At 39.2% G+C, this 27,255-nt stretch overlaps 2 protein-coding genes across 10 annotated transcripts in view; both read left to right on the forward strand.

Moving 5' to 3' along the window:
* Positions 1–3,432, forward strand: part of plppr2b (phospholipid phosphatase related 2b) — a 156,922-nt gene extending 153,490 nt beyond the window's left edge. For 4 of the 9 annotated variants that reach the window (XM_079882710.1, XM_079882704.1, XM_079882706.1 and 1 more), the window contains one exon: positions 2,006–3,432. In XM_079882710.1, the coding sequence (XP_079738836.1) occupies positions 2,006–2,117 (112 nt within the window). In that variant the 3' untranslated portion in view covers positions 2,118–3,432. The remainder of the gene's footprint in view (positions 1–2,005) is intronic. The other 5 variants (XM_079882711.1, XM_079882705.1, XM_079882701.1 and 2 more) reach the window with 3 other exon arrangements.
* Positions 3,433–6,971: 3,539 nt separating this feature from the next.
* On the forward strand, positions 6,972–26,865 carry myh9a (myosin, heavy chain 9a, non-muscle). The gene is made up of 41 exons (XM_079882719.1): positions 6,972–7,164; positions 10,697–11,028; positions 11,500–11,656; positions 11,761–11,788; positions 11,888–11,978; positions 12,697–12,717; positions 13,101–13,193; positions 13,283–13,346; positions 13,477–13,575; positions 13,775–13,918; positions 14,672–14,767; positions 14,963–15,234; positions 15,315–15,488; positions 15,636–15,809; positions 16,108–16,222; positions 16,530–16,720; positions 16,837–16,958; positions 17,143–17,212; positions 17,300–17,460; positions 17,686–17,794; positions 17,880–18,011; positions 18,107–18,313; positions 18,441–18,578; positions 18,900–19,023; positions 19,233–19,404; positions 19,557–19,769; positions 19,982–20,126; positions 20,358–20,564; positions 20,702–20,806; positions 20,993–21,145; positions 21,277–21,525; positions 21,873–22,085; positions 23,222–23,434; positions 23,545–23,706; positions 23,906–24,034; positions 24,183–24,271; positions 24,414–24,537; positions 24,652–24,860; positions 25,044–25,152; positions 25,411–25,583; positions 25,726–26,865. Exons 2-41 carry the CDS (start codon positions 10,702–10,704, stop codon positions 25,832–25,834), a joined length of 5,883 nt encoding a protein of 1,960 aa, XP_079738845.1. The 5' UTR covers positions 6,972–7,164; positions 10,697–10,701; the 3' UTR covers positions 25,835–26,865.
* The last annotated feature ends 390 nt before the right edge of the window (positions 26,866–27,255 follow it).

Genomic DNA, 27,255 nt, shown 5'->3' on the forward strand with positions numbered 1-27,255 from the left:
TCATCGGCTGCCCGCGAACAGCGTCTACTTTGAGCCTCAAACACTGTAGTTTTAGCTGAGAAGCAACATGTTGTAGCAACATGTGTTGTCATGATGTTGAGAACACTGCAAATCCACTTTGCACGCATTTCCAAAGGATGAGGACTCGCACTGGAATTGACACGGTGAAACCGACTGTAATAAGGTTCAAGAATGAAGGGGAAAGAAGTCAGGGCAGTGAGAATACTTTTCAAATGTATTTATTAAACAACTCAATAAATAGTGCTTCCACCACATCCACTCAAATAACTTTCATTCAGCTTGACTGAACACAGGTACATCTCTCTCTCTGTCCATCCAGGTCTGCCACCAGTCTCTCCACCAATTACTAGAATCAGAGACAGGTGTTAGGTGGGTCATTATGCACTTGACCCAGTTCTTACTGAGTCTCCGCACTCTCTCTCCTGTTGCAGACCTCGCTTTATCACTCCCCCCCGCCACACCAACGGCATCATTACTGTTCGTATCACTGTGTATCAAGTGCTGAGGAAGCCTCCGGAGCTGAAATTCAGATATGGTAGTGAGGGTCTCATTTTTAACGCGCTGCAAGCGGTAGACCAATCACAACAGACTGGGCCATCTGACCAATCACAGCAGAGTAGGCTCTCGGAAAGGAAGGGTTTAGAGATACTGGAGTCTTGATTGAACCATTTCAGACACTGTGAGAAAAGAGGTGATGCATCAATGTATATTATGAGAAAAAATAAATGTTTTTTACATTGGATGCATGTAAACCTGTTGTAGGAGACCTCCAAAACAAAACGAGGAATGTTTAAAATAGCATAAATAGGGGCACTTTAAAAACAATTTTATCCTATTGATACGCTATAATACACAGATTATTCTCACTTTTAAGTGTTTATTACAAAGCTTCAGTCTATGTGTTTCTTCCCTTATGAAAAGAGTTTATTCAAGTGTGCTATAGTATCCTTTTTTAAACTAAAATAAGAAAGTATACTTTCAGTCTACTTTTATGCACTTCTCAGAAATATACTTAAAATTGCACTTAATTATACTTGACTTAAGTATAAATATAATAATATTTAGGTCTAAGTATATTTGGCCTACCGGTATACTTGTTGAGATATATACTTAAAAGTATAATGAAGTACACTTGTCTTATAGTTGTGTTTACTCTTTTGATTGAGTTGCCATTAAATACTTTTTTTCAAATAGTTTTACTGTCTTATAAACTTACATTGTTTGAAAATATTGATTTTAAAGAAAACAGAAATGATGTTAATTCTGAGTATTTGACTTTTTGTGTAGGCTAGTCCACTGGTATATTTACTTCAAATCTACTTTACTCTTTCCCCGCCACTGACTGAAATTTCCTGCTATCCATGTTTTAATTTTTATACGGTAACGGGCGCTATTATTACGCATCTTCTCCGGATCAAAACAGAGGTGAAGAAGAAGCAGAAACAAGTCATGGAAGATTGCTTACACAAATCATCAAAAATTAAACAGCATACAAGTTCAAAACTGCTGACGTTACCGAATGAAATGTTGAACCCATGAAGAGGAAACTCCATCTGTGTTTTGATCATCATTCTGAATCCCATCCAGAGTTTTGATTTGATGGTGAATTTAACGTAAGCTAGTCAATATTTATTCAACAATGTTTATTTCATAAAAAGACATTTATTCTAAGCCAGCTGGGTCAAAAGAATCAAACTTTTTGACCCATTTTTGACCCATAATGCAAATGACCATATTTTTATTTAGAGTGATATCCAGGATTTTTTTGGTTATGACGGGGACTTTGGTGCACTGTGTTTGCTGGTTTCAAAGTTTAGCTCTGTTCCAGCATTTTAAGACATCATATGCTTTAGATGCTCCACAAGATAACCTTGTGTTGTGCAGATTCTAACCACACATTGCATCCTTCAGTGGTTAAATGTCACCTTAACCCTGTTCTCTCCCTCTCACACTCTTCAGAAACGCTTTGTTTTTCTATGCTCAGCAGGTTCCAGGGGTTTTATACACAGGCATCACATGACCATCAGCCATACCTGGCCCCCGCCCCTCCCGATGTCCTGATCCACTCACGTCGCTCCATCTCCAGCGCAGTCTAGACATGCCTTCAGAATATTCCACCTGCGCCCGCCCTAGACCCTCTCTCACACGATCATACTCCACTCAGGTCTAGCGGCTCCTGAACTCACCTCTGCTGACAGAGACAATATCACAGCAATAGCCACACATTTCAATCGGGAATATCGTTTTTTAACGAGAGCGTTTCGTGTTCATCTGAATCCTTTTAATTTCAGTCTCTTGTCTTTTGGGTGTTTATTTTGAAAGGAAAGTGTTAATAATCTTCCACCTCTGTAATTTTGCAGATTATTAATGGCCGATGTTGACATATGAACATTTTATGTACATTCTAAGAAGATTTTCTCATCTAACAGCCATACAGAAACTGAATATCAACTGTGAAATTTGAGATTTAAACATTAAACTTTTAGTGATGTTTAAAAGTGAAAAGTGGAAACAAACAATTCTATTTTTGGAAATATGGATTGGTAGGATGTAGCAATCTACTAGTAAATGTATTTGAAAGATAATAAATAGATTATTAGCACTATTTTTATGGCTAAGTATTTCGGTTAAGTATCCATGGAAAAAAAATATTATTCAGAAATAGGGTCATATGAGTCAAAACTATAATTGTACAGAGACAGTTTTCAAGACTATAATATATTTAAGTATATTTCAGCACCAGTAAGATGGGATGTAAAGGAGACAAATATGTATAGGATGTAGCAAATGTTTTATATCTTACATTGTATAAAATATGAATGTTTTTCCCTTGGAAATTTCCTGTTAGAATTAAGTCAATTTAGTGATATAATCCAGAACCAAAAATACAGAGACTAAGGAATTACCTCAGGTTTCATCCTAAGGTTAATGGGCTACATCTGCCGACTGTCCGTGTCTCACCATAAGATTATATCATTTTTGTAAATAACTGTATTTTTCACATCATTTTTGGCATTTTACATACAAATTGCTATGTTATCATTGAACAACTTTAGAATTTACTGATCACATGTTCAAGAGACTTATGTGAAACACACATCTGTGAATTTTTTTTTTAGAGAGAGAGAGAGAGATTGTGAAAACTGACATTGTGAAATCTGTTAAGCTTGTTATCAGACATTTTGTCTATTGATGTTATTTTGTAAGCCAGCATTTTTCTACATAGTATGTCCACTGAAGAGAGTGAGATAAACCTCTGTATGTAACATGGTGCTTGAATGTGACTGTTCAGGTAAAGCTACCCTTTCATTTTGTAAAAAAAAAAAAAAAAAAGAAGAAGCAAATTGTTCAATATGAAGACAGATGATTCTTGCGAAACAGATCAACTGACTGTTAATTAAACATTTAATTAAAAGGAAATGGCTTGAACTTTTAATTGCAGATTGCCCCCTGGCAGTTACTGGATGTAATCTGGATTACGTAATCAGATTCCAAAAATGAAGTACTTGTTATTAAAATATATTTCATTTTAAAATACTCGTACAATTACTTTTTGATTGATTACATATTATTCACAAAATGGCAATAAATTATTCAGAATTGATTGATTCTCCCTTTTCATCTTTGTAAATGCTCCTTTCTAAAAAAGCCTATGCTTATATATGTTCTGCCAGGTTTGTGGAAATGCACACACAGACCAACGACTTGTCATGAGCCAGTCACTGAAAACTGAGAGCCACACGGCATTTGATAGAAATCATTTCACTTTTAAGAATTTTTTTTGTTTTGTTTTGTTTGTTTCCCAACATAGCACCATCAACTACTGACGAACACATTATTGATTATCACTCAATAATTAAATTATCACTCACCGGGTAATTTAACCACGTATAGAACTATGACTTTGAAAGGCTTAGAGTACCCTGCAAAAAAAAAAAAAAAAAGAAAGAAAGAAAAAAAAAAAAATCCCAAAGCATTTAGCATGCTTATTAGAGCAATCGTGAAGTGATTATTTTTACCATCAGAGGGCGCTGCAAGCTATACTGATTACTTGGTCTATGGTCACGCAGCGCTACTTCATCCATGAAGAACCAAGAGGAGAGCAGAGCGCACATGTAGGTAACCAAACAGTTGCTGGGCCCCATTGACTTCCATAGTATTTTTTAAAATATCTTCTTTTGTGTTCAGCAGAAGAAAGAAGTTCATACAGGTTTGGAACAGCATGAGCGTGAGTAAATTACTGATTTGAAATAGAAATTAGATATGCATTTTTACTGTCACTTCCTTGCTAAATAAAAGTATTCATTTATATGTGTATATAGGCTATATATACACATATACACACACACACACACACCACCTACTTTATTATGTACATCTTGGTAGTATCAGTTTGGACCCCCTTTTGCCTTCATAACTGCCTTAATTCTTCATGGCATAGATTCAACAAGGTGCTGGGAACATTCCTCAGGGATTTCTCCAGTTCCAACACATCCCAAAGGTGTTCTATTGGATTGAGATCTGGTGACTGTGGAGGCCATTCCCAAACAGCAACATTAGTGTCGGCCCAGATCCGGCCCACATCTGGTACGTGTGGAATCCACGTGTACCGGATCTGGGCCGACACTATGTTGCTCTCTGGGTTTGAGTATAGTGAACTCACTGTCATGTTCAAGAAACCAGTTTGAGATGATTTGAGCTTTGTGACATGGTGTGTTATCCTGCTGGAAGTAGCCATCAGAAGATTGTGGTCAGAAAGGGATGGACATGGTCAGCAACAATACTCAGGTAGGCCGTGGCATTTAAACAATGCTCAATTACTTAGGAGCCCAAAGTGGGCCAAGAAAATATTTACACACCATTACACAACCACCAGCAGCCTGAACCATTGATTTATTAATCTCTTTCTATCAGCTCAAACCAGTCTGTCCATTCCCCTCTGACCTTTGGCTTCAACAAGGCATTTTATCCCACAGAACTGCCACTCTGGATATTTTCTCTTTTTCAGACTCCACAAACCCTAGAGATGGCTGTGTGAAAATCCAGACCAGCCCGTCTGGCACCAACAACCATGCCACGTTTAAAGTCTACATGCCTAAATGCGTTGAGTTGCTGCCATATGATTGGCTGATTAGATATTTGCATTAACAAGCAGTTGAACTGGTGTACCTAATAAAGTGGCCGGTGAGTAGCATGTCACATTGCAGGACACTGCTGTGTCGTGTCGTGTGCTCAGTATGCTCTCTTTCTCCCTCTAGGAGTAAAAAACGACAGTAAACTGCATCAGGCTTAGAATAGCTGAGACAATAGCATGGCTAGACCAGCCACCTTTTTCACTTCATTATCATCTCAAGTAACACACCCTACGTACGCTGGTTGTGTTCATGGATAAGATTACAGATGCCACATTTTATATGAAGCAGAACACAACCGAGCAATGTTCAAGTTTAGAAATCTCCTTTGCTGTCTGCTTATCTGGTGTGAGGTCATGTAGCAACAAGCCTTCTCTTGAAAATTGATCTCTATCTTTCATGCCACTGACTATTTCAGATGAAGAGGAGGAAGAAGGAAGGTAGAGGAGGGGGTGGGATTATGGGTAATCCAAAACCTCTGCTGCCTAAACTACAGCTCATTCTTTCACTGTGTTTGCGTCGCTTTCATACCATATAAGGAAGAATCAACCCATACACCTGAGGCCTGTAGGCTCATACTCATGCTTGTCGGTGTGCTCAGGGCCTCCTAAACTAGGTTTTAATCTGTTTTACTGCAGCCATTTGTTTTGTTGCTTTCCGTAAAATAAAACGCTCTTTCAATTTAGCATAAGATTTAGCATACTTGGCATAAGTATTTTAGCATACTTGGACGTATTTAGCATACTTGGACGAATCTATTTGTTGTCTGAGCTTCTCTGTGACCCTACATGAACTTTGACTTTTAGATTTTTCTATAAAGGAGGACTGTTTACTTAGTTGACAATAACAGCAACATCATTTACAGTAATCAATGCACATATCTGGCAACCCCTAATTGACACACAGAGAAAAATGCAATATCTATAAACGCCCATGAAGATAATCTGTGAGTAGTTTACAGGCCAGTTTATCATATAGTTGTCACCTGACCAGTGTTTTCTATTTTATGATATCCAATGGGTGACTCATGTTAAAAGCATAGGTTCACTTTAGAGTCTCTCTCTCTCTCTCTCTCTCTCTCTCTCCACCTCCACAGTAAGACTCTTTAAATAGGTAAAACCACTGCAGGGTTGCAGGTACAGACAAATCTCTGCATTCCTTCACCAGCCTTCCTGCACTCCAGCTTCCTGCATTTAGGCTAATAATCTATAAACTCCATCTGAACTACAAAAGATATGATTTTTGTATAATTATAGTAGTAATTATGCGTGTAAAGTCCATTTTGATGATGTTTTTATGAACAGTTGTTGTGAATAACTGACATAGGCCGTAGTGAAGTTTGAGAAGACTTGGTGAAAATGCTTCTATTTTGCATTTGTTTCCATTACCAATTAGCCTATATTTTCAGCATAACAATTTTGAAAAAATTTAAGAAATTTGTACGTTTTTTTTTTTTTTTATTCCTTTGTTTATTTCCAGTATTATCTTTTATAGGCTATTAATTATTTTGTATTATTTTTACATTTCTTTATACATATTTCTTGCGTATGTATGTAGGCTACAATATTTTATAAGTAACAATTTAAAATTCTAAAACGTATGTTTATTTCCTTGATATATAAGCCTAACCTCCTAACCATAGACTGTAAAAGGTCATAACCTAACGTCACTGTTTGGCATAATAATGGACGCGCTAAATAAATGACCAATCAATGAAAGCACATGTCTTGATTGACACTTTCAAAGAAGCGCTAAATTAAATGGGCGGGACATTGGGGTTTGTCGACGTTTTATAGCCACGCCCACACAGCTGATTTAAGAGTCAGAGGGAGTTTGCTGAGAGAAGTGAGAGGAAACTAGAGAGCAGGACGCCGATGAACAAGCAGGAAAGTATCACAAACCCCAGAGATTTTCGGATACATTTGTCTCAGCTGTGTCAATCTTCCTAAGAAAAAAATTATTGGGATTTGGCATTGGGTCTTCTCAACAAACGGCGCCTGAGGGAAAAGAGGTGAGTGAACTTTTAACATTCAGCCACATTCTCACCTGAGCGCGCACCTGAACCTGTTCTGCACAATCAGCCCATGCACGCGCGTGTAGCTGTGCTACTCGATGAAGTGATACAAATATTTTAAGTAAAACAAAAGAAAGTTATTAATGGTCTTAATTTAGGTAGACTACATGAAACAAATTACAAACCAGAATATGATGACATGTTACTTTTTTATTATTATTTTATTTACCGCTAACCAAAATAATGTAGAGTGTACGAGAAACTCCTTTATCAGTAGCATCTGAGTTCAGGTGATCTGTCTGTCTGCTCTTTGCAACACGCCCAGTCCCAGTTTGCTTTGAGACCAGTTTCTAGCAGTAGTCACGACCTGATTTGCTCAGCCCTGAGGACACACATTCAGCCCTGACGCGGAACAAGAGACCTTAACTGTTATGCAACAGTGCCAGTTGCAAAGTTACTTTAATGTGTCTTAATTTCATTGTGAGGTCTTTTGCACTAGAGCGGTTTCACCTTGCACTGCATAAAATGCTCTGTTCGTGAGCATTGTGTCTCCTGTGTTGCTGTTGTTGACTTCATCTCAGAGCTGTTGGCATTTGGTCTATAAGCAAGGATTGAACACAAGCCAAGATCAGTGGGATGAGAGAACATGCTGATGGAGGGGTAAAATAAGGTATGGCACTGCAGGTGACCACTGTGACGGCAGGAATCTTATCAAAACATATTACCCCCTTCAATTAAATTACACACACATTGTTTTCATGTTTTATGGGGACTTTCCATAGACACAATGATTTTTATTCTGAACAAACTGTATAATTTATCCCCTTACACTAACCCACACCCCTAAACCTACCCATCACAGAAAACTTTATGCAAAAAAACATCACTACTTATGATTTATAAGCTCATGAGGACCAAAAAACTGTCCCCTCAAGGATTTCAGATGTTGACATCTTTGAGGGACATTTTGTCCCTATTATGCATAGGGTTTACCAGAATGAAAACACACACACAGACACACAGACAAGTTTTGCTAGTTAATGCCATTTATTAGTTTGCCTCATAGACTTGATCTTGGCATATTTCACCCCATACCCCCCCCCCCAAAAAAGTTTGAAAGTTATACAAAATATACCTACTTTATAAAAATGGTCCTAAAATAATAAATACATAATTTAATGCTTGTGTTTTCCAACATAAAATTGGAATTAAAAGGCATAAAGGTTGACACAATATTTCTATTATGTGTATTTATCTTGATTTTGGGTCAAATATAATGGATATTTTAGTCTTGTGTTGGCCAAATATGCCCACATTTGAGTGAATTTCTCCATTTTAATAAGCACAATTAACTAGTTTCAGGCTGTTTTCTGTGGTTCTGCTTCTGTTACACTTATTAAATTCAGACAGCAAGCTGTAACATGTTGCCTTCTAAGGTCTTGCATTAAAGCGCTAGAGGAAGTGTGTCAGTGTGGTGAAGCAACTTTTCAATATCAACACGTTCCAGAAACCATTTCACTATTTTGTTTTGTCACGGATGGCTGTTTGTTCCTCTTTGCTCAACTATGATTAACTCTTTTGTCCCTTAAATGTATATTATGCACTCATAGGTAGTTCCTTTTTTATTCTTGGAATCGGATGACAACCTGTGGTGGGTCAACCCAACAAAGGTGCATGTCATGTGCAGGCGCACGTGCGGTCATCTGCATTTAATCACAGTGACTGTATTTGAGCTGCTAATGAACTTGCAGACAGAGATGACACCCTGCTAATCTCCTTATCCCTTCGTCTCAACGGTACACTAAAGCTGTGCTGTTGTCATCCATTTTCACTTTCTAGATGCCTCTCTAAGTGCTGCCATTGGTACTCCCACACTTCATTTGGCATCTTGTTGGCTTTTTTTTCCCACTCTGGTTTATTTAAATAAGGCAGATTGGCAGATTTAAATAAGTTTAGAGGTCACTGATAGGAAGTACTGAATAGGCAGAGAACTTTGACTCCCAGAAGCCTCTCTTTCCCTCCACCCGAGGGACGGGTATATGTGGGACACATGAGAGAAATCCTAACTGTAGGGCACTTATTTATATTTCGTTTCTTTTTTTTTTCTGAGAATTATATATTACTTATTTTATTTGCATTACATTTATCCATTAACCTTATTACAAATTCTCAACTGAATTTCTGCGCCCTGTGTTTTGCAACCAACTCTCTTGTATACAATAGAGGTAGGGGACAAATATATTTATTTTTAAATTTTGCAGATTGCAGTAATTTAACTGATACTGATTTGACTTGACACTCATGAGACTGTAAGGACACTTGCAAGGACATTTCAAATAAAAATTTTGTGGGGAAAGTGTTTGCACACTTTGAGCATCTCAGATTCTGTTAAAAGATGCTCAATGTGTGTGTTTTTTTTTATTATTATTATTTATTATTATTTTTTTATCTCAGGTGGTTAAAAAACAGGTTGTATGGTGGTTAGTTAGGGATATCTTATCTTTAATTTTCGTGAGTAACACTGGTATGATATTCATATGTATATTAGGATTTAGCCATTTAAGCTTTGGAAAAGAACTAGTCTTTGCTGTCAAAGGAACTTTGCATAATTAATTATTCATCTGATGTTTCTTATCTGCCATCTGAATATGTCTTAAGTGTACAAAGATACTTAAAGATGTTACTCTTAATTTCTGAGTTCTGGAGTCTTCCGCAGGGTGTGGTGGGTAATGAAATTGTCTGTCCAAACTTGTTTAGGAATTACTCCTTCAGCAGATGTTCTCTCCTCTTCAAAGCAATAGGAACTTGTGTCTTGTGTTTGTTTGCATCAGCACACAGTAGGTTAAGGAATTTTAACACACACTAGCTAAATGTATGCATGACACCATAAATGCTCCAAAAGTTATGGTTATATGGAAACTGGCTCTCTACGTCACAAATAATTGCTTTATTGATGCATAGTTCTGTGCACAAAATTGTGCATGCACAATTTCTTTAGAATCCACAAGACCCTTTTATACATTCATAATATAAAATGTGTCTGTAAATTCTAAACATTTTTGAGAATCTGGGATTTTTAAATGTGGCGTTTTAAATTGATTGTAGATTTTATCCTAAATTGTGAACCGTTTGCTGAATCATGAGTTCTGCATGAAAATGTTTAACGTGCACAAACCCACTTACTGTTTGTTTTACCACTTTCCATGTTAGTCAGACAGGTTTCTAGCCCAACACAAACATTAACAAGCACCTGTATTTGGTGATCTGAAGTTACAAAACACAGTTTGATGGTATTCTGAAATTAGTGTGGGAATTTAATGGAATTCTTATAATTAGGGGTTGTTAAAGGAATTTACTTTTAAGGATAAGTAGGTGTGTCACTGTGTAGATGTTTGTGTACAATTGAGGAGATTAATTTCTTCGTCACTCGTCATGCTGGTTTTAATTCTCGGTGTTACTGTGATATCCTGCATAACATTTTAAAACCATTAAATTCACCATAAACGATTTCTTTCTTTCTCGTATGTAGTCAAAATGTCAGACGCAGAGAAGTTCCTCTATGCCGACCGCAACAGTGTCAACGACCCTTTGGCGCAGGCAGACTGGTCCTCTAAGAAGCTGGTATGGGTTCCCTCAGAGAAGCTCGGCTTTGAGGCCGGCTCCGTCAAAGAGGAGACTGGAGATGAGTGTCTTGTGGAGCTGGCTGACTCAGGCAAGAAGATTAAGGTGAGCAAGGATGACATCCAGAAGATGAACCCACCCAAGTTCAGCAAGGTGGAGGATATGGCGGAGCTCACCTGCCTGAATGAAGCGTCTGTTCTGCACAACCTGAGGGAGAGATACTACTCTGGGCTCATCTATGTAAGTCTGTCTATTTTTTTTTTTTTTTTTTTTGCATGTTCTGATGCATCAAAAAATGGTTTAATTTACGTTGAAACAAACAATTTTCACTTTGAAATTGTAATTTGTGAAATTTACTAGCAAAGAAACTGCAAGTAACATTGAATCAAATGTGAAATTTTGGAAGACTAAAATAGTATTTTCTCGTAAAACGTACTCCGATAATCTTTGTAAAAAGGGATTTTTCAAGTTGTAGATAAGTGTAGGTTGACAAATGAACACTTTGACAGTGCAGAAAACTAATATAGAAAATGCACAATTAGGTTTCATGTAGTTGCATCATTAAACCACGAGAATCCTCTAAATCCAAGGTATTTGTAGTTCCTAATTGGTTAGTTTATAAAGAGTGAGTATCTGTCAAGAAGATTAGTCAATCGGCTTGAAACGAATGTGCTTTTTGTGACGAATGGCATGTGTAAATCATTGTTTCAGACATACTCTGGGCTCTTCTGTGTGGTAATAAACCCGTATAAGCATCTGCCCATCTACACGGAGGCGATCGTAGAGATGTACAAAGGCAAGAAGAGGCATGAGATGCCCCCTCATATCTACGCCATCACAGATACGGCCTACAGGAGTATGATGCAGGGTGAGAACAATCCCTGTGATGCTATTATTCAGGCCAAAATGGCACTTCTGTTCATGTGATGGAGCACTGTTAATTGATTTCTCTTTTTCTTTCTTTTTTTTAAGATCGTGAGGATCAGTCCATATTGTGCACGTAAGCTTGACTTGGCACTTGTGATATACCAGTAACAAAATAGTATTAAAATGACCAGCATTGTAGCTTCTTTTAAACTTTAATTAAATTATTCCCCAGGGGTGAATCTGGTGCTGGAAAAACTGAGAACACCAAAAAAGTCATTCAGTACCTTGCACATGTAGCATCATCCTTCAAAAAGAAAGATCAAGTGAGTACAAGACTTTTTTTCCCTCAGGGTTGTGGCACAACTGGTGTTGCATGTGCTCACAACATACAAGAGTTGTGTATTAACAGTATTCAGGTTTGACTCCAACCTGCTTCATTCCCCAATCTTACCCTCCACTCAAATATACAAATATTTTGTGCACTGAGGTGCCATTATTAACACATTTACATGGGTCGTGGAAAAGTCATCACAAGTGAATGTTGATTTGTGTGCACAACCGCCAGATAAGACGAGTGCTGATTGTCATGGCAGAGCTGCTCATAAATGACCACATCCATTTTTAATATCAGCTATTCTGTTCTTCTATTCAGCTCTTCGTGGTAAATGTTTTGTTGATGTCAGTTTTATCTCTTCCTATTCTTCATCGGCCTTTTTTTTTATTTATTTTTTCTGTTGAAGTCTTCCTCCCACAGGGGTATAATACTCTTCTCTCTCTGTCATTTGGACAAGGAAGTCAGAATTCTGTGTTTTCACATTCCTGTATCAGGCCTAGACCTGTTCCCACGGGATCTCTAATGACTTTGTGAATACCTGCGTATTTGTTCATGGTTTATAATAAACTAAGCCCTTTTTTAAAAAAACTGCAAGCATCCAATTGTTTAATGTTTCCCCATATGGTTGAAAACGTTTTAAATTTGAGTCCCCCTTCATTTTTGTGTCCATATTTTGAGTCTTTCTTTCTCTCTCTATAATCCTGCAGAGCAGTGTCGCCCTGTCACATGTGAGTTCAACCATACCATCCTTCACTTTTCCTGCTGTATACACCCACTTCTCTGGTCATGTGACTGGTTTTCTACAGGCTTAATTATATGGTGTTATGTTGCAAAGTCTCCTAACTGCTTCGGCTAATGCATATTCTAACACTGGTGTAGAACAAAGTTTAATGCATGTATAGTTTAGCATTATAGATGTAGTGGAAGAATGTACTCGCCTGCAAAAATGGGCGTCAGTAGTCCGGCAAAGCTTTCACTTGCAAATCTGTGATCTTGGTCTACTGTGTATTGATGGTTTGGTAATTTTTCACTAATGGTCCATTAGTTCCTGAAAATGTGAGTTGTAACTTTAAATGCGCTCATCCGCTTTTATCAACTATTTGTCTGCCAGGGTGAGTTGGAAAAACAGTTGCTACAGGCCAACCCAATTCTTGAGGCCTTTGGCAATGCCAAGACAGTGAAGAACGATAATTCATCTCGATTTGTAAGTGTGCACAGACCAATCCAATTGACTCCTTTTTAAAGGGTTCCACTAAACTTCGACATGAATCAATATGAGCTTGTTGTTCACAGGGAAAGTTTATCAGGATCAACTTCGATGTCAATGGTTACATCGTTGGAGCCAATATTGAGACCTGTATCCTTTTTATTGACTGAACCGCCACTTAGGAAACTGAAATGTGTATTGTTAGCTTGTTGCCATTTTAAAGGGCTCATGCAGAATGTGTTTGACTTATTCTGTTAATCCCCTAACAAGCGTTTTTCAGATCTGTTAGAGAAGTCTCGTGCGATCAGGCAGGCCAAAGATGAGCGGGCCTTCCATATTTTCTATTACTTGCTATCAGGAGCAGGAGACAAATTGCGTGGTGAGGACTATTTCATGCAATGAACTAATCTAAGCTATGATTTCTTTAAAATCATACATGCAGTGTTAGGGCTAACTTTTTGTTAAAATGAACATATAAATATTTTCTTAATGTGAATTTAATGCTGAATACCCATGTGACAGTGTAGTATGCTCTAGGACTAAAGTAAAGTTTATAGAGTTTGTTCTCTACTCTACAGCTGAGCTGTGCCTAGAGGACTACAATAAGTACCGTTTCCTGTCGAATGGAAATGTAACTATCACTGGACAACAGGATAAAGAACTGTTTGCTGAAACCATAGATGCCTTCAGGATTATGGGCATCCCAGAGGAGGAGCAGACAGGTATAGAGACTCAAAGGCACTTTCATCTGTAATCACTCTACAGTGCGTTTAAAGGGATGATTAACTGGGAAATCAAATTTTTCTTGAGCTTTTGACATATAAGAGGTCATCATACAATAAGAATATCCTGTAAGTTTCAGAACTGAAAACGTCCTTGTTAGTCCAATAAAAGCTTTTGACACCAGGCACAGCGAACGACAGGTTTTTCAAAGTGGGTATCTATGACGTCAAAGGGTATCAAACACCACCTCCGTAGAAGATGATCAACACCTACTTCAACACTGCCTGTTTAGCCCCGGCAACCGATTCGCGCATTACATGAAACTCATTATAATATGCAAAACTGTTATCCAATCATAGCAGTGGGCGTTTACTTCCAAGTCTTCAATGCGGCACGCCCATAAAAACTGAGCGTTTCAGGAGCTAGGCTCAAAACCAGGGTAGAAAATAGCCTATTACTTAGTCATCTTTGTTTTTGAATGTAAAAACCAAGCGAACGTCATAAGTTGACCTCAGACAACAATATAAAAAATTTAAAAAAGCCAGTTCATGACCTTTTTAATCACCTAAAGTTGTGATGTCTTTCATGAATCGAGTGAAAGTTCACCAGTTTCTCATGCTGAGAACTATTCTGTATAGCTATTGTAGTATTTTGTCTGAACTCGAAGTGTGGGGTTTAACTTATTGAGGGGTGATGTGTTTATTGCCTCATGTCTGAGGAAATGTAATGCATGTTCTGTTAATGTGTCCCAGGTCTTTTGAAGGTGGTGTCTGCTGTGCTGCAGCTCGGAAACATGAGTTTTAAGAAGGAACGCAACTCTGACCAAGCCTCCATGCCCGATGACACAGGTCTCACTTTCTTCATTAACTTGCACTACAAATTAGTCCCAAGTTCATTTCATTACCAGCACTTGTATTTGCACCAAAAATGTCAGAATGCACATTCTGTTGTTATTCATGTTGCTTATTCTAGACTGGAATCAAACCTTTTTTTTCTGAGCTTTAAATGTCTTGTCGTTTTTTTTTTTTTTTTTTTTTAATCAGCTGCCCAAAAGGTGTCCCATCTCTTGGGCATGAATGTGACCGATTTCACACGTGCCATTCTCACACCACGCATCAAAGTGGGCCGTGATTGCGTTCAGAAGGCTCAGACTCAGGAACAGGCTGAGTTTGCGGTGGAGGCCCTGGCCAAAGCCACGTATGAGAGACTGTTTCGCTGGTTGGTTATGCGTATCAACAAAGCTTTAGACAAGACCAAGCGTCAGGGTGCTTCTTTTATCGGAATCCTGGACATCGCTGGATTTGAGATCTTCGAGGTGTGAAAGTGTTGAGAAAAAACAAAAATTTGTCTCGATTTATAATTGGCCATTTTTATTAACTCTTTTTCTCTTTGTAGCTGAACTCATTTGAGCAGCTCTGCATCAACTACACCAACGAGAAGCTTCAGCAGCTGTTCAACCACACCATGTTCATCCTGGAGCAGGAGGAGTATCAGCGTGAAGGCATTGAATGGAGCTTCATCGACTTCGGTCTTGACCTGCAGCCCTGCATTGAACTCATTGAGAAGCCTGTAGGTTTATTCTTTTCTCTTCAAACTTTGTAGATTTTTTTTTTCTCTCTCAATTCAAACCCTCCTGCATGCCTTGATTTAAAAAAAAAAAAAAAAAAAAAAAAAAAAAAATTATTCCTTGGTGTCTCTCTCTCTTTTTTCCATCAGAATGGTCCTCCAGGAATCCTGGCTCTGTTGGATGAGGAGTGCTGGTTTCCCAAAGCCACAGACAAATCCTTTGTGGAGAAAGTAGTCCAGGAACTGGGCAACAACCCAAAATTTCAAAAGCCCAAGAAGCTCAAAGATGATGCTGACTTCTGTATCATTCACTATGCTGGCAAAGTAAGAGCTCTTGTGTGTCTTAAATACTGGGATTAGCTTCATATGTTGGTAAAGTGATACTGTGGACGTCTGTAATATTTATCATGAAGTCATATTTGGTAACCAATGTCTGTGGAAATTGCTGAGGTGAGCAACTGAACTTAGGCATCACAATATTATAAAGCACAGTATGAAAAGTTAATTTATTTAGAACATTACATTTCCCTCACCATTTAAATCTAATCCCATCTGAATAGGGTTGAAGAGGAGAATTTTTCTTTTAAAAGTGTATCATTTGTGTCTGTCTGGTCCTCCACAGGTTGATTACAAGGCTACTGAATGGCTAATGAAAAACATGGACCCTCTGAATGACAATGTGACAACTCTGCTTAACCAGTCAGTGGACAAGTTTGTGTCTGAGCTCTGGAAAGATGGTATGAGACTCTGCAGATGACTAACCATTAGATTGATTTAAGGAATGTTAATTTGAGTATTTCAGATGTCACTAATGTCTAAAGTTTTGACGACAATCCACCTGCTGCATTGAGCTTTTGTTGGTCAGGCTTTTAGGTCGTCATAGAGAAAAGTGAGTCTGATTCTGCCAGTGTGTAATATGCAGGTTGTCTGCTACTGTTCATCCTGGACACTAAAAGACTCCACAATTAAACATGAAAAGTCATCTTAAACACTTGTGTTGGTTTCCTGCATAATGTGTTGTGTTTTTATTGTTGTTTTCATCAGTGGACCGAATTGTGGGATTAGACAAGGTAGCTGGAATGGCTGAATCATTGCATGGAGCCGTCAAGACTCGTAAGGGAATGTTCCGTACAGTAGGACAACTGTACAAAGAGCAGCTAACAAATCTGATGACCACCCTCAGAAATACCAATCCTAACTTTGTCCGATGCATAATCCCCAACCATGAGAAGAAGGTGTGAAGAGAGCAACTTTACACCATCCCATCCTCAAAACATTTGTATAGCCAGGTGGTTCATGCCTCTTTTGTGGCCTCTAACAATTAAGTCTCTGCTCTGCTCTTCTCTTCTAGGCTGGTAAATTGGCACACAACCTGGTTCTAGAACAACTAAGATGTAATGGAGTTCTGGAAGGAATTCGGATCTGTAGACAAGGGTTCCCCAACCGCATTGTCTTCCAAGAGTTCAGACAAAGGTATTTTGGATTATCATGAATGTTGAGTATTTGAACTGCTTGTCTGGCGTAGTACTGCTTTTATACTACGTAGCAGGGAATTATGCATACCCAGAATTCAGGGCTTTACTTTAGTATCTATAGACTTCTTGAATCATCTTATTCCTTCTAGTCTCTAAATAATTTTTCCCAAATGTAATTTCAGATATGAGATCCTCACGCCAAATGCCATCCCCAAGGGCTTTATGGATGGGAAGCAGGCCTGTGTCCTCATGGTAAGAGTTGATGCACACCATTATGTAACTCTAAGATAATTGATCCTTTATTGTTTAAAATGTATTGTAATGTATTTTCTCTCCCAGATCAAGGCTCTGGAGCTGGATTCGAACTTGTACCGTATAGGTCAAAGTAAAGTGTTCTTCAGGGCTGGCGTTCTTGCCCACCTGGAAGAGGAGCGAGATATGAAGATCACTGATGTCATCATCACCTTCCAGGCCTGGTGTAGAGGCTATGTTGCTAGGAGGTAGATGTATTTAAACGTATACATTTATACAGATCAGTTTTCTAGGACACCACAGCTTGGAGAGATTTGAAGCACTAAAAATTATGGTCTGTGTTTGCAACCTTGGCTGATAAGTTCTAAATGACTCTGAAAGGCTGTCTTGTATGATAGATGATTGAAGATGTCTGTGAGGTGTTCATATAAACAGGACTGTTAGACTGACAACTTAAGGTTTGTTTTACATAGAGCCTTTGCTAAGAGGCAGCAGCAGCTGAATGCCATGAGGGTGATCCAGAGGAACTGTGCAGCCTATTTGAAACTCAGAAATTGGCATTGGTGGCGACTCTTTACCAAGGTACACATATAAGTTCAAAAATCTGTATGTTTATTAGAGGTCAACCAGAGATCTAAAAGCAATGTCTCCACTTTTATTTCTTCAGGTAAAGCCTTTACTGCAGGTGACCAGACAAGAAGAGGAAATGGTCGCTAGGGAGGAAGAACTGGTCAAGATGAAGGAGAGACAGCAGCAGGCTGAAGACCAGCTGAAGGAGTTTGAGACCAAACAACAACAGGTGTGTATGGTGGTGGGTTTGTTTTCCCTACTACAAGATGACTCTTTATTCTCTCTTGGTGTCCATAAACGTATCATTGTTATTCCCTGTAACAGTTAAATGTAGAGAAGATGGCTCTTCAGGAGCAGTTGCAGGCGGAGACCGAACTGTGTCAAGAGGCTGAAGAGATGAGGGCACGTCTTGCTACACGCCTTCATGAGCTGGAAGATGTCCTGCATGACCTGGAGTCCCGCTTGGAGGAAGAGGAGGAGAGAGTCACACAGTTTCACACAGAGAAGAAGAAGATGCAACAGAACATTTCGGTGAGAGGAAGTTTGATGAATGAAATTGACCTCCCAAATGCAAACTCTAAATATCTGTTTAGAGCTTCATACAAAGTTAGTTGATTTGTGTTCAATTGTAATTGAAGAACCTTAAATCCTTTCTCAGGATCTGGAGCAGCAACTGGATGAAGAAGAGGCTGCCAGACAGAAGCTGCAATTGGAGAAAGTCACCATGGATTCCAAGATGAAGAAGATTGAGGAGGACATTATGATTCTTGATGACCAAAACGCCAAACTTGCCAAGGTCTGACAAGAATGTGTTCTGCCTTTACATAAATCAACAATGAAGTAGTTTCAAGTCCACATTTCAGAAATTGGGGGAATCAAAATATGCTTTTGATTCCACCATGTGATTCTTGCCCTGAACAATTCAATTAATGCTACACAAATGTTGAAGTAGTATTTAACTGCTACTACAATATCTTTCTCCTGAAAGTGTTTTTACTACACGTGAAAACGGTTCACTTCTTCTACCTGCGTGCATGACTGCATAATCTGCTGCAAACACTATTTAGTGCTGCTTGTCCTGATAGTGATGTTTGTATGTGGGTATCTGATCTTACAGGAGAAAAAGCAGCTGGAGGAGAGAGTCTCCGAGTTCACGACTAACCTGGCTGAAGAGGAAGAGAAATCCAAGAGTTTGCAGAAACTCAAGAACAAACATGAGGCAATGATTACTGACCTGGAGGGTAAGTATATATTCACGACCCTCAAATAATTATGAAGCAGGATTTTGAAAACGCACACGTCTAAAGCCAGCCCAAGAATGCTGATGACAAAAACTTGAGTATGATATCTCTTTATTGCCGTATTTGCAGCAACAAAGAATTGTTGCAGTGTTCTCTTTTCTACATCTCCATACACCTTAATTGTTCACATCTCTCCTTCACATTCTCAGATCGTTTAAGGAAGGAAGAGAAGACGAGGCAAGAGTTGGAGAAGAACAGGCGAAAGCTGGAGGGCGACTCTACAGAGCTGCATGATCAGATCGCAGAGCTGCAGGCTCAGATTGCAGAGCTCCGCGCCCAACTGGCCAAGAAAGAGGAAGAGCTCCAGGCTGCACTCGCAAGGTGAGTGAAACGATTGTTAGCTGTAATTTGAGATTTTCATTTAACTGTCCCTCACTGCCACTTCCACTTCCACTTCTATGTCTTAACACTTTTTACCTTAATTGGGTTTTTGCTCTAGCTACATTTTGTAATTTGTTTGTTTTTTGTTGTAGGATTGAAGAGGAAGCTGCTCTGAAGAACGCTGCCCAGAAAAACATTCGTGAGCTTGAGGCCCAGCTCTCAGAGTTGCAGGAAGATCTGGAGCTGGAGAAAGCTGCCCGTGCTAAAGCCGAGAAACACCGCAGGGACCTGGGAGAGGAGCTGGAAGCTCTGAAGACAGAACTTGAGGACACGCTGGACTCTACTGCTGCTCAGCAAGAACTCAGGTCAGCCATGAGGGAAACTGACTGGGCTTGACTGACTTTAGATTTTTTGCAACGACTTGTTTCTTCATTTCCAAAGATACAAATTTAAAACTGTTTTGTGGTCAAATTCTGGCTGGTAATTACACAAGGGTAACGTGTCATTCTTAAGGGGAAAAGTTAAGGCATTGCAATGTCCTAGATCATTTAATAAATGCTTTTCTTCCTGTCTGAAGGGCAAAGAGAGAGACTGAAGTGACTCTGCTGAAGAAGACTCTGGAAGATGAGGCTCGTTCACATGAACAGATGCTAGGTGAAGTGCGACAGAAACACAACCAGGCCTTTGAGGAGCTCAATGAACAGCTTGAACAGTCCAAGAGGGTGAGACCATTTGCCTCTCCTAAAGCATTGATGGCTTTTAACTGTGCTGCTTTAATAATTAGGGAATGGAAATCTTGCAAAAAAATTTGCTGATCCTTTGATTGTCTCATTTAAAAAGGTGCTGCAATTATTACAACTTCAGTCTCTCTGAGAAGTGTACATTTTCTTTCCACCCACAAAATCAAACTTTCTAGAAACGTGTTAACTTACACTCACTGTTGTGTCCCTCAGAATAAAGCATCTGTGGAAAAAGCTAAACAGGCTCTGGAGAGTGAACGCAATGAGCTTCAGATTGAACTTCAGTCATTGTCCCAAGGTAAAAATGAGTCTGAGCACCGCAGGAAGAAAGCTGAATCACAGCTCCAGGAGCTGCAAGTCAAACACGTAGAGAGTGAGAGACAGAAACAGGAACTGGCTGATAAAGTGGCTAAAATGCAGGTATTGAGACTAAAATTTGCAATTATACATCAAAGTATAAAAATCTCCCATCTGAGATCCATTTAGAGCAAACTTGTGCCTACTTGAATGCACACAATACAATATAATTATAATATTTTTGTTTTTGTTATGTTTAGGTGGAGCTTGATGCTCTTCAGGGAACCCTAAGCAAGGTGGAGAGCAAATCCATCAAAGCTGCCAAAGATTGTTCTACTGTTGAATCTCAACTTAAAGACACGCAGGTACAACTTGGTCATACACTATAGTGCATCATTCACAAACACTTATCACTGGAGCTTGCTGAGTGATTGTTCTGTTGGTCACAAGTAGTTCCTGCTTGCCCTAAAATGTTGGGCTACTCTCAGATGTTGCAGGTAAAAATAAGACTTCATTCTGAATTGGTTTATATTGTTTTCCTATGTGGTTAGGCGTTGTTGGAGGAGGAGACCAGGCAGAAGCTTGCGCTCTCTACTCGTCTTCGGCAAATGGAGGATGAACAGAACAACCTGAAAGAGATGCTGGAGGAGGAAGAGGAGAGCAAGAAAAATGTCGAGAAGCAGCTGTACACTGCTCAAGCTCAGGTGTGTGCCCTTGAGTCGGTGGACACGTTCTGGTGGATAATGCTGGCCTAGGACCAGTTTGTGTTCGAGAACTTTCTTATTCCACTTAGATTTTTAGATGTTATTCTGGTTTTTTTTTTGGTTTGTTTCAGTTGGCAGAGATGAAGAAAAAGGTTGAGCAAGAGGCCCAAAGCCTGGAGAGCTTGGAAGATGGGAAAAAGAAATTGCAGAGAGAGGTGGAAGGCATCATGCAGCAGTTGGAGGAGAGGAATGCTGGCTACGATAAACTGGAGAAGACCAAGACCCGTCTACAGCGGGAGCTAGATGATGTCCTGGTAGACCAAGATCATCTGCGTCAGACCGTTCAGGAGCTGGAACGCAAGCAGAAAAAGTTTGACCAGGTAGAGAACAGTATTTGCCTGTAAATAGAGTAGAACATGTGTCATAGGGTATTTCAAATGCTGCAACTTGGTGTTTTCTAGAAGTTATAAAAAATAATTGGTAACTCTTTATTTTAGTGTCATTGTTACATGCAGTAACTATAGTAATAACTATAAATTATGCAGAATTTCACGCAACTAACCCCAAACTTATTCTAACCCTAGTGTCAGTACATGTAGTTATGTATTACACAATACTTAAATGTATAATTACAGTGTAACAAAGATCTTAAAATAGTGTAACAATCATTTTTGATCACCTTCACAGTCTAGCAGTCCTTTGTGATAAAATACCTCAATTTGTGCAGATGCTGGCGGAGGAGAAGAGTATCTCTCTGAAGTACGCTGAGGAAAGGGATCGTGCCGAGGCAGAGGCCCGTGAGAAGGAGACCAGAACTCTGACTCTGACCCGAGAGCTGGAGGCCATTACTGATTTGAAGGACGAACTGGAGCGGGTCAACAAGCAGCTCAAAACTGAGATGGAGGACCTGATGTCATCCAAGGATGACGCTGGCAAGAGTGTATGGAAAACACAAGCATTACATATCTAGAATGTGTGTTAAAGTCCCCCTGTAGTCAATTTTATCCCTTAGCTCATCCTTGATGGCTTGAATGGAACTACACCCTTGCCTCATTTAGTATATGCAGTTCTATGAATATGCAAATTAGCCCTGCCTCCACTCACACCAGCTCAGATTCACTCATTGACGATCACACGTTGACGTGATTAGTTACAAGGTAGTTTGTGACTTCAGAAACACCAGCGATTTCAAACCATGTTTGAGACAGTCTTTGGTTCACTGGTTGTGTGGACAGACAGTGAAGCAAATGCAAACAGGCCAAAAGCGTTTGTACAAAAGTAAAAATGAGTATCACTTTAACAGCATCCATGATCAAACAGTAGCCAAACAAACTCTAAACATAGGGCTAAACATGTGACGTTTGAGAACCTAAAACCCCGTTTCTCCCAGTTGACACGGCAACACATAACCGGTGTTTTCAGAAATCTCCACTTTGGCTGGAGTTTTTAGAAATAATCGTTTTCTGGGATAAAAACGGCGTTTTCGTGTAAATGACAGGCCAAAACGCAGGGAAATATCTGCGTTTTCCCATCGTGTAAACGGGGCCCTAATGTCTACAAGCCAAGATATAACCAAAGCATCTGTTAAATTAGTTTAAATATGTAATTATTCCTTGAGGATTATGAAATCTTTAAAGCAGTGATATCAAACTCAATTCCTGGAGGGCCACAGCTCTGCACAGTTTAGCTCCAACCAGCTCCAACTCACACCAGCATGGAAGTTTCTAGTAATCCTGAAGACCTTGATAAGCTGGATCAGGTGTGTTTGATTAGGGTTGGAGCAAAACTGTGCAGAGCTGTGGCCCTCCAGGAATTGAGTTTGAGATCACTGCTTTAAAGTCTTCCGCCTTGCATTTAAAATAAAATGTATAGTCTCTGAAGGTATAGCTCATTGTGGTAAACCAGAATTTTTTTTTTTTTATTTTTTTTTAATGAGGTTAGGTTCATTACGTTTGACTGGTGGGCAAATATAACACTCTCATCCGGTGTGCTTTGGCAACAATTTTCTAAAAAGGACATGATTAATTCTTATCACTTATCTTAGTTGTGCTCAAACTTTTGTTCTTTTCTTTTAAGGTGCATGAGCTTGAGCGGGCCAAGCGAGGAATGGAACAGCAGTTAGAGGAAATGAAGACTCAGCTAGAGGAGTTGGAGGATGAACTGCAGCTCACGGAAGATGCCAAGCTGCGTCTGGAGGTCAACATGCAGGCCATGAAGGCTCAGTTTGACCGAGACCTGCAGGCCAGAGATGAGCAGGGTGAGGAGAAACGGAAGCAGCTAGTCAAACAGGTATGTGCTCACCTGCCCAATGCAGAACAATGTTAATCTATGAGATGTTGATAAATGTTGGGTAACAGGGAAATAATGCACAAAAACGACTGATATTGTAATTATGTTAGGTGCGTGAGATGGAGATGGAGCTTGAGGATGAGCGGAAACAGCGGGTTCAGGCCGTATCTGTGCGCAAGAAGCTTGAGCTGGATCTGTCAGAGTTGGCTGCTCAGATCGACTCTTCCAACAAGGCTCGAGATGAGGCCCTCAAACAGCTCAAGAAACTACAGGTAAGAAACTACACATACACATTCTGCATGGGCATTACTTTTGTAATAAATTGGTGGGGATTTTTGGTTTCTAGAACCAGAGATCAGGTCTCTAATTGCAATTTTATTCATCAGGCAAAAGTAGAGTACATAAACATTTAATGCATGAACTTCATGACTCTGACATGGTATCTGTGTCATTCCCTCTTTTGTTTTAAAGGCCCAGATGAAAGAACAGATGAGAGAGTTTGAGGAACTGCGTCTATCCAGAGACGAAGTTCTTAACCAGGCCAAAGAAAACGAGCGCAAGATCAAGAGCATGGAGGCTGAGGTCATTCAGCTACATGAGGTTTGTCTTGTACTTTTTCAGGTTGGATCAGAATTGTGCTGCAACTAGAAATGAATTCTAGTGTAAACTTGAGTGTTCGTTTAGACTGAAAAGATTCTTTATGGAAGAATTAGGCATGTGGAAAATGTTTCCCTTTTTATCTCTGTAGGATCTGGCTGCTGCTGACAGAGCAAAGAGACAAATCCAGCAAGAACGAGATGAGCTACAGGATGAGATCAATAGCCAGAATTCCAAGAAGTGAGTTACCTGCTGCTATTGTGATGTGTTGTCTGGTAGGGTATCATGCACCATGCACCAAACAGTTAGTCCTAGAAAATCAAAGTATATTGGGTATCTTATAGTGTTGAGTGGTTTAATGTGCTTTTTCTTTCTCTGTCAGCTCACTGAGCAGCGACGAGAGGAGAAGAATTGAGGCACGTATTGCTCAGCTTGAGGAGGAACTCGAGGAAGAACATCTCAACGTGGAGCTGGTCAATGATCGACTGAAGAAAGCAGCACTGCAGGTAGAGTACTAGGAGCTTAATGAGATGCTCTCATCCAAAGTGTTCCCAATTTCAGCTATCATATGTTCATCATGATGCTCTGCTGCTAATGGCTTTATTTCATTTGAACCACAGGCTGAACAGGTTACAGTGGAGTTGACTGCAGAGCGTGGTAATAGCCAGCGTCTGGAGGGTTTGCGCTCTCAGCTGGACCGCCAGAACAAGGACCTAAAGCAGAAGCTTCAGGAGTTGGAAGTGGCTGTAAAGAGCAAGTACAAGTCCACCATTGCTGCACTGGAGGCCAAGATCCCACAGCTCGAAGAGCAGTTGGATATTGAGATGAAGTGAGTAATGGTAGAGATGGTTTGTGTAGATTATTAGAAGCAACTTTCATACTCCACAGGGACTGGGATACTACATGGATATCCGCTATGGTATAGACTATAGAGCACCTCAATTTCCCCAGTAAAAAGTCTGTTAATAACTTCCTCAGTGACACTTCTATGTATCTGTGCTTAACTCTTCAGGGAGAGGCAGCAGTCCACTAAACAGGTGCGACGTGTGGAGAAGAAACTCAAAGAGCTGTTACTGCAGGTTGAGGATGAGAGACGCAATGCTGATCAATTCAAAAATGAGGTGGGTTTTGGACTGCATTTAAAATGCGATAAGCTCGTTCAAACTAGTTCAAAGCCAAGGGATGATCTTCATTTGATCTTAAGAGGAAATTTCTCAAATGGTGACGATTTGATAGATAAAAAAAAAAAAAAAAAATGCAATAAATTTAAATTCCATGTCCGTTTTGTTGCCATTGTCATCTTAATCTGAAATTTAAGTATCGTGGTAAGGTAACCTTGTATTTTGAGTGCAGTTCATAATGAAATCTTTCTCTGTCAGTCTGAGAAGCTGAACACTCGTATGAAGCAGTTGAAGAGGCAGCTCGAGGAGACCGAGGAGGAAGCGGCTCGAGCTAATGCCTCCCGCAGGAAGATGCAGAGAGAGCTGGAAGATGCCACGGAGTCTGCTAATGCTATGAACCGAGAGGTCAGCACCCTAAAGAACAAACTCAGGTGTGTAATCCGCTGCTTCGTGATAGTCATGGTATAATTTCTCTGCAAACATCACTTTTAAACTTACTGACAAATCCGTCTGAAACATTTGTACTTTTTTATGCCACATATTTTGTTTATATAAAACTTATGTCCTCTCCAGGCGAGGAGATTTCACTGTCAACGTACGCCGTGCAGTTGGACGCGCTGGTGTGGAAAGTGATGAGGAGAACGATCTGAAAAGTGAGGGATCAGAGCCAACTCCTGAGTAAATTTCAGTGTGTGAAAGCTGAGCCCATTGGTGTACCAGATGAGCTATTTTCCTCCAAGCTTGTCTTGTCTGTCTAAATGATTTTTGAATGCTCTGAAGGCAACTGTATCATTAATGGGGGTTTCACTGCAATTTTCAATGTTTTAAAGCAGTTTTTGGGCCAAACAATTATCTGAGCCATTAGACTAAATTTGCATTCAAGATAAAAAAAAAGCCATTTAACTTTCCAATGAGACTGCAACTGTTCATTTGGCCTAATGCGTTTTACCCTGTTGATAACTGCCTTGAAATGCCTTGAATAAATATTGGCTATTTATATTTTACATGGGAGTATTTATCCATTTACAAGTTAAATTAAATGTTTGGAAATTTTTATAATTGATAATGGGAAGAAATTTCCTTTTGTAATATTACGTAATCCAAGATTTGCAAGATATTACCCATTAAAGAGAGATTCATCTTCCAGCAGTTTTGTTTCAAGAGCACTTCAGCACCAATTAAGCCTTTTTCTAATTATTTCACTTTTTCACCTCATAGTTTAAAATTAAGACTGTTTGCCTTAATTACATCAATATTGTTTTTGTGAGTTCTCACTCAGGACTTGTATGCCACATTAATACGAATTATTTGCAAGTTATTTTCTTTTTTTGTTAATTATTGCATGATGTTTTGAAGGTCACACTTTAGGTGGTGGGTGTGTGAAATTATTTGTCAACTTTTTATTTTTGGTACTTTTCAAGTGCATTTGCTAACATGCCTCTTTCATACAGTATTTTTGCTAGCATTATACTCCCCCTTTTTCTGTATGTTTGTAACAGATGTGATAGACCTATAAATTGTCAAACTTCCAGTGAAATTGTAGTGGACTGACTGTATTTGGAACAATTGAAAATATTTTCCTCTCACTTTTAATGTCACATGATTTCATTGCTTCTGATTAAAATTTTGTCTTTTGTACTCTCAATTTTACCCCTAATATTTCTCCAAACACAGTATTTCATTAAAGACATCGATTTTGGTAACTGGTTCAAAGAGTTTTCTTAATGAATGCAGTGAACTAATGGTTAAAGTTCTGTGCTGTGTAGGTTAAAACCTTAGGACTCATCCATGAGGAAAAACACCAGGCTGCTACTATAGAGGCTGTTTCTGTAATGAATGTACTGCTTTATTAAATTTGTGAATGAATGTACTTCAGAGTTTGACCAAATTAAACTGGATTTCATTTCTATTTAGACTAAGACTCAACCAATAAATACAAATACAGTAATAAAGTTCAGTCTGGTAATATTAGAGGGCAAACTATTTAAATCTCTATTTTAGCCACGACTTTAATTCCAAAATGATGCATAATTCAGTTTTGTTAAATGTATTACAAATAAAAGATTAAAGCATTGTTAAAGGGATAGTTCACCCAAAAGTGAA

This window comes from Squalius cephalus (genome assembly GCF_949319135.1).
Source record: "Squalius cephalus genome assembly, chromosome: 10".
Taxonomy (NCBI): domain Eukaryota; kingdom Metazoa; phylum Chordata; class Actinopteri; order Cypriniformes; family Leuciscidae; genus Squalius; species Squalius cephalus.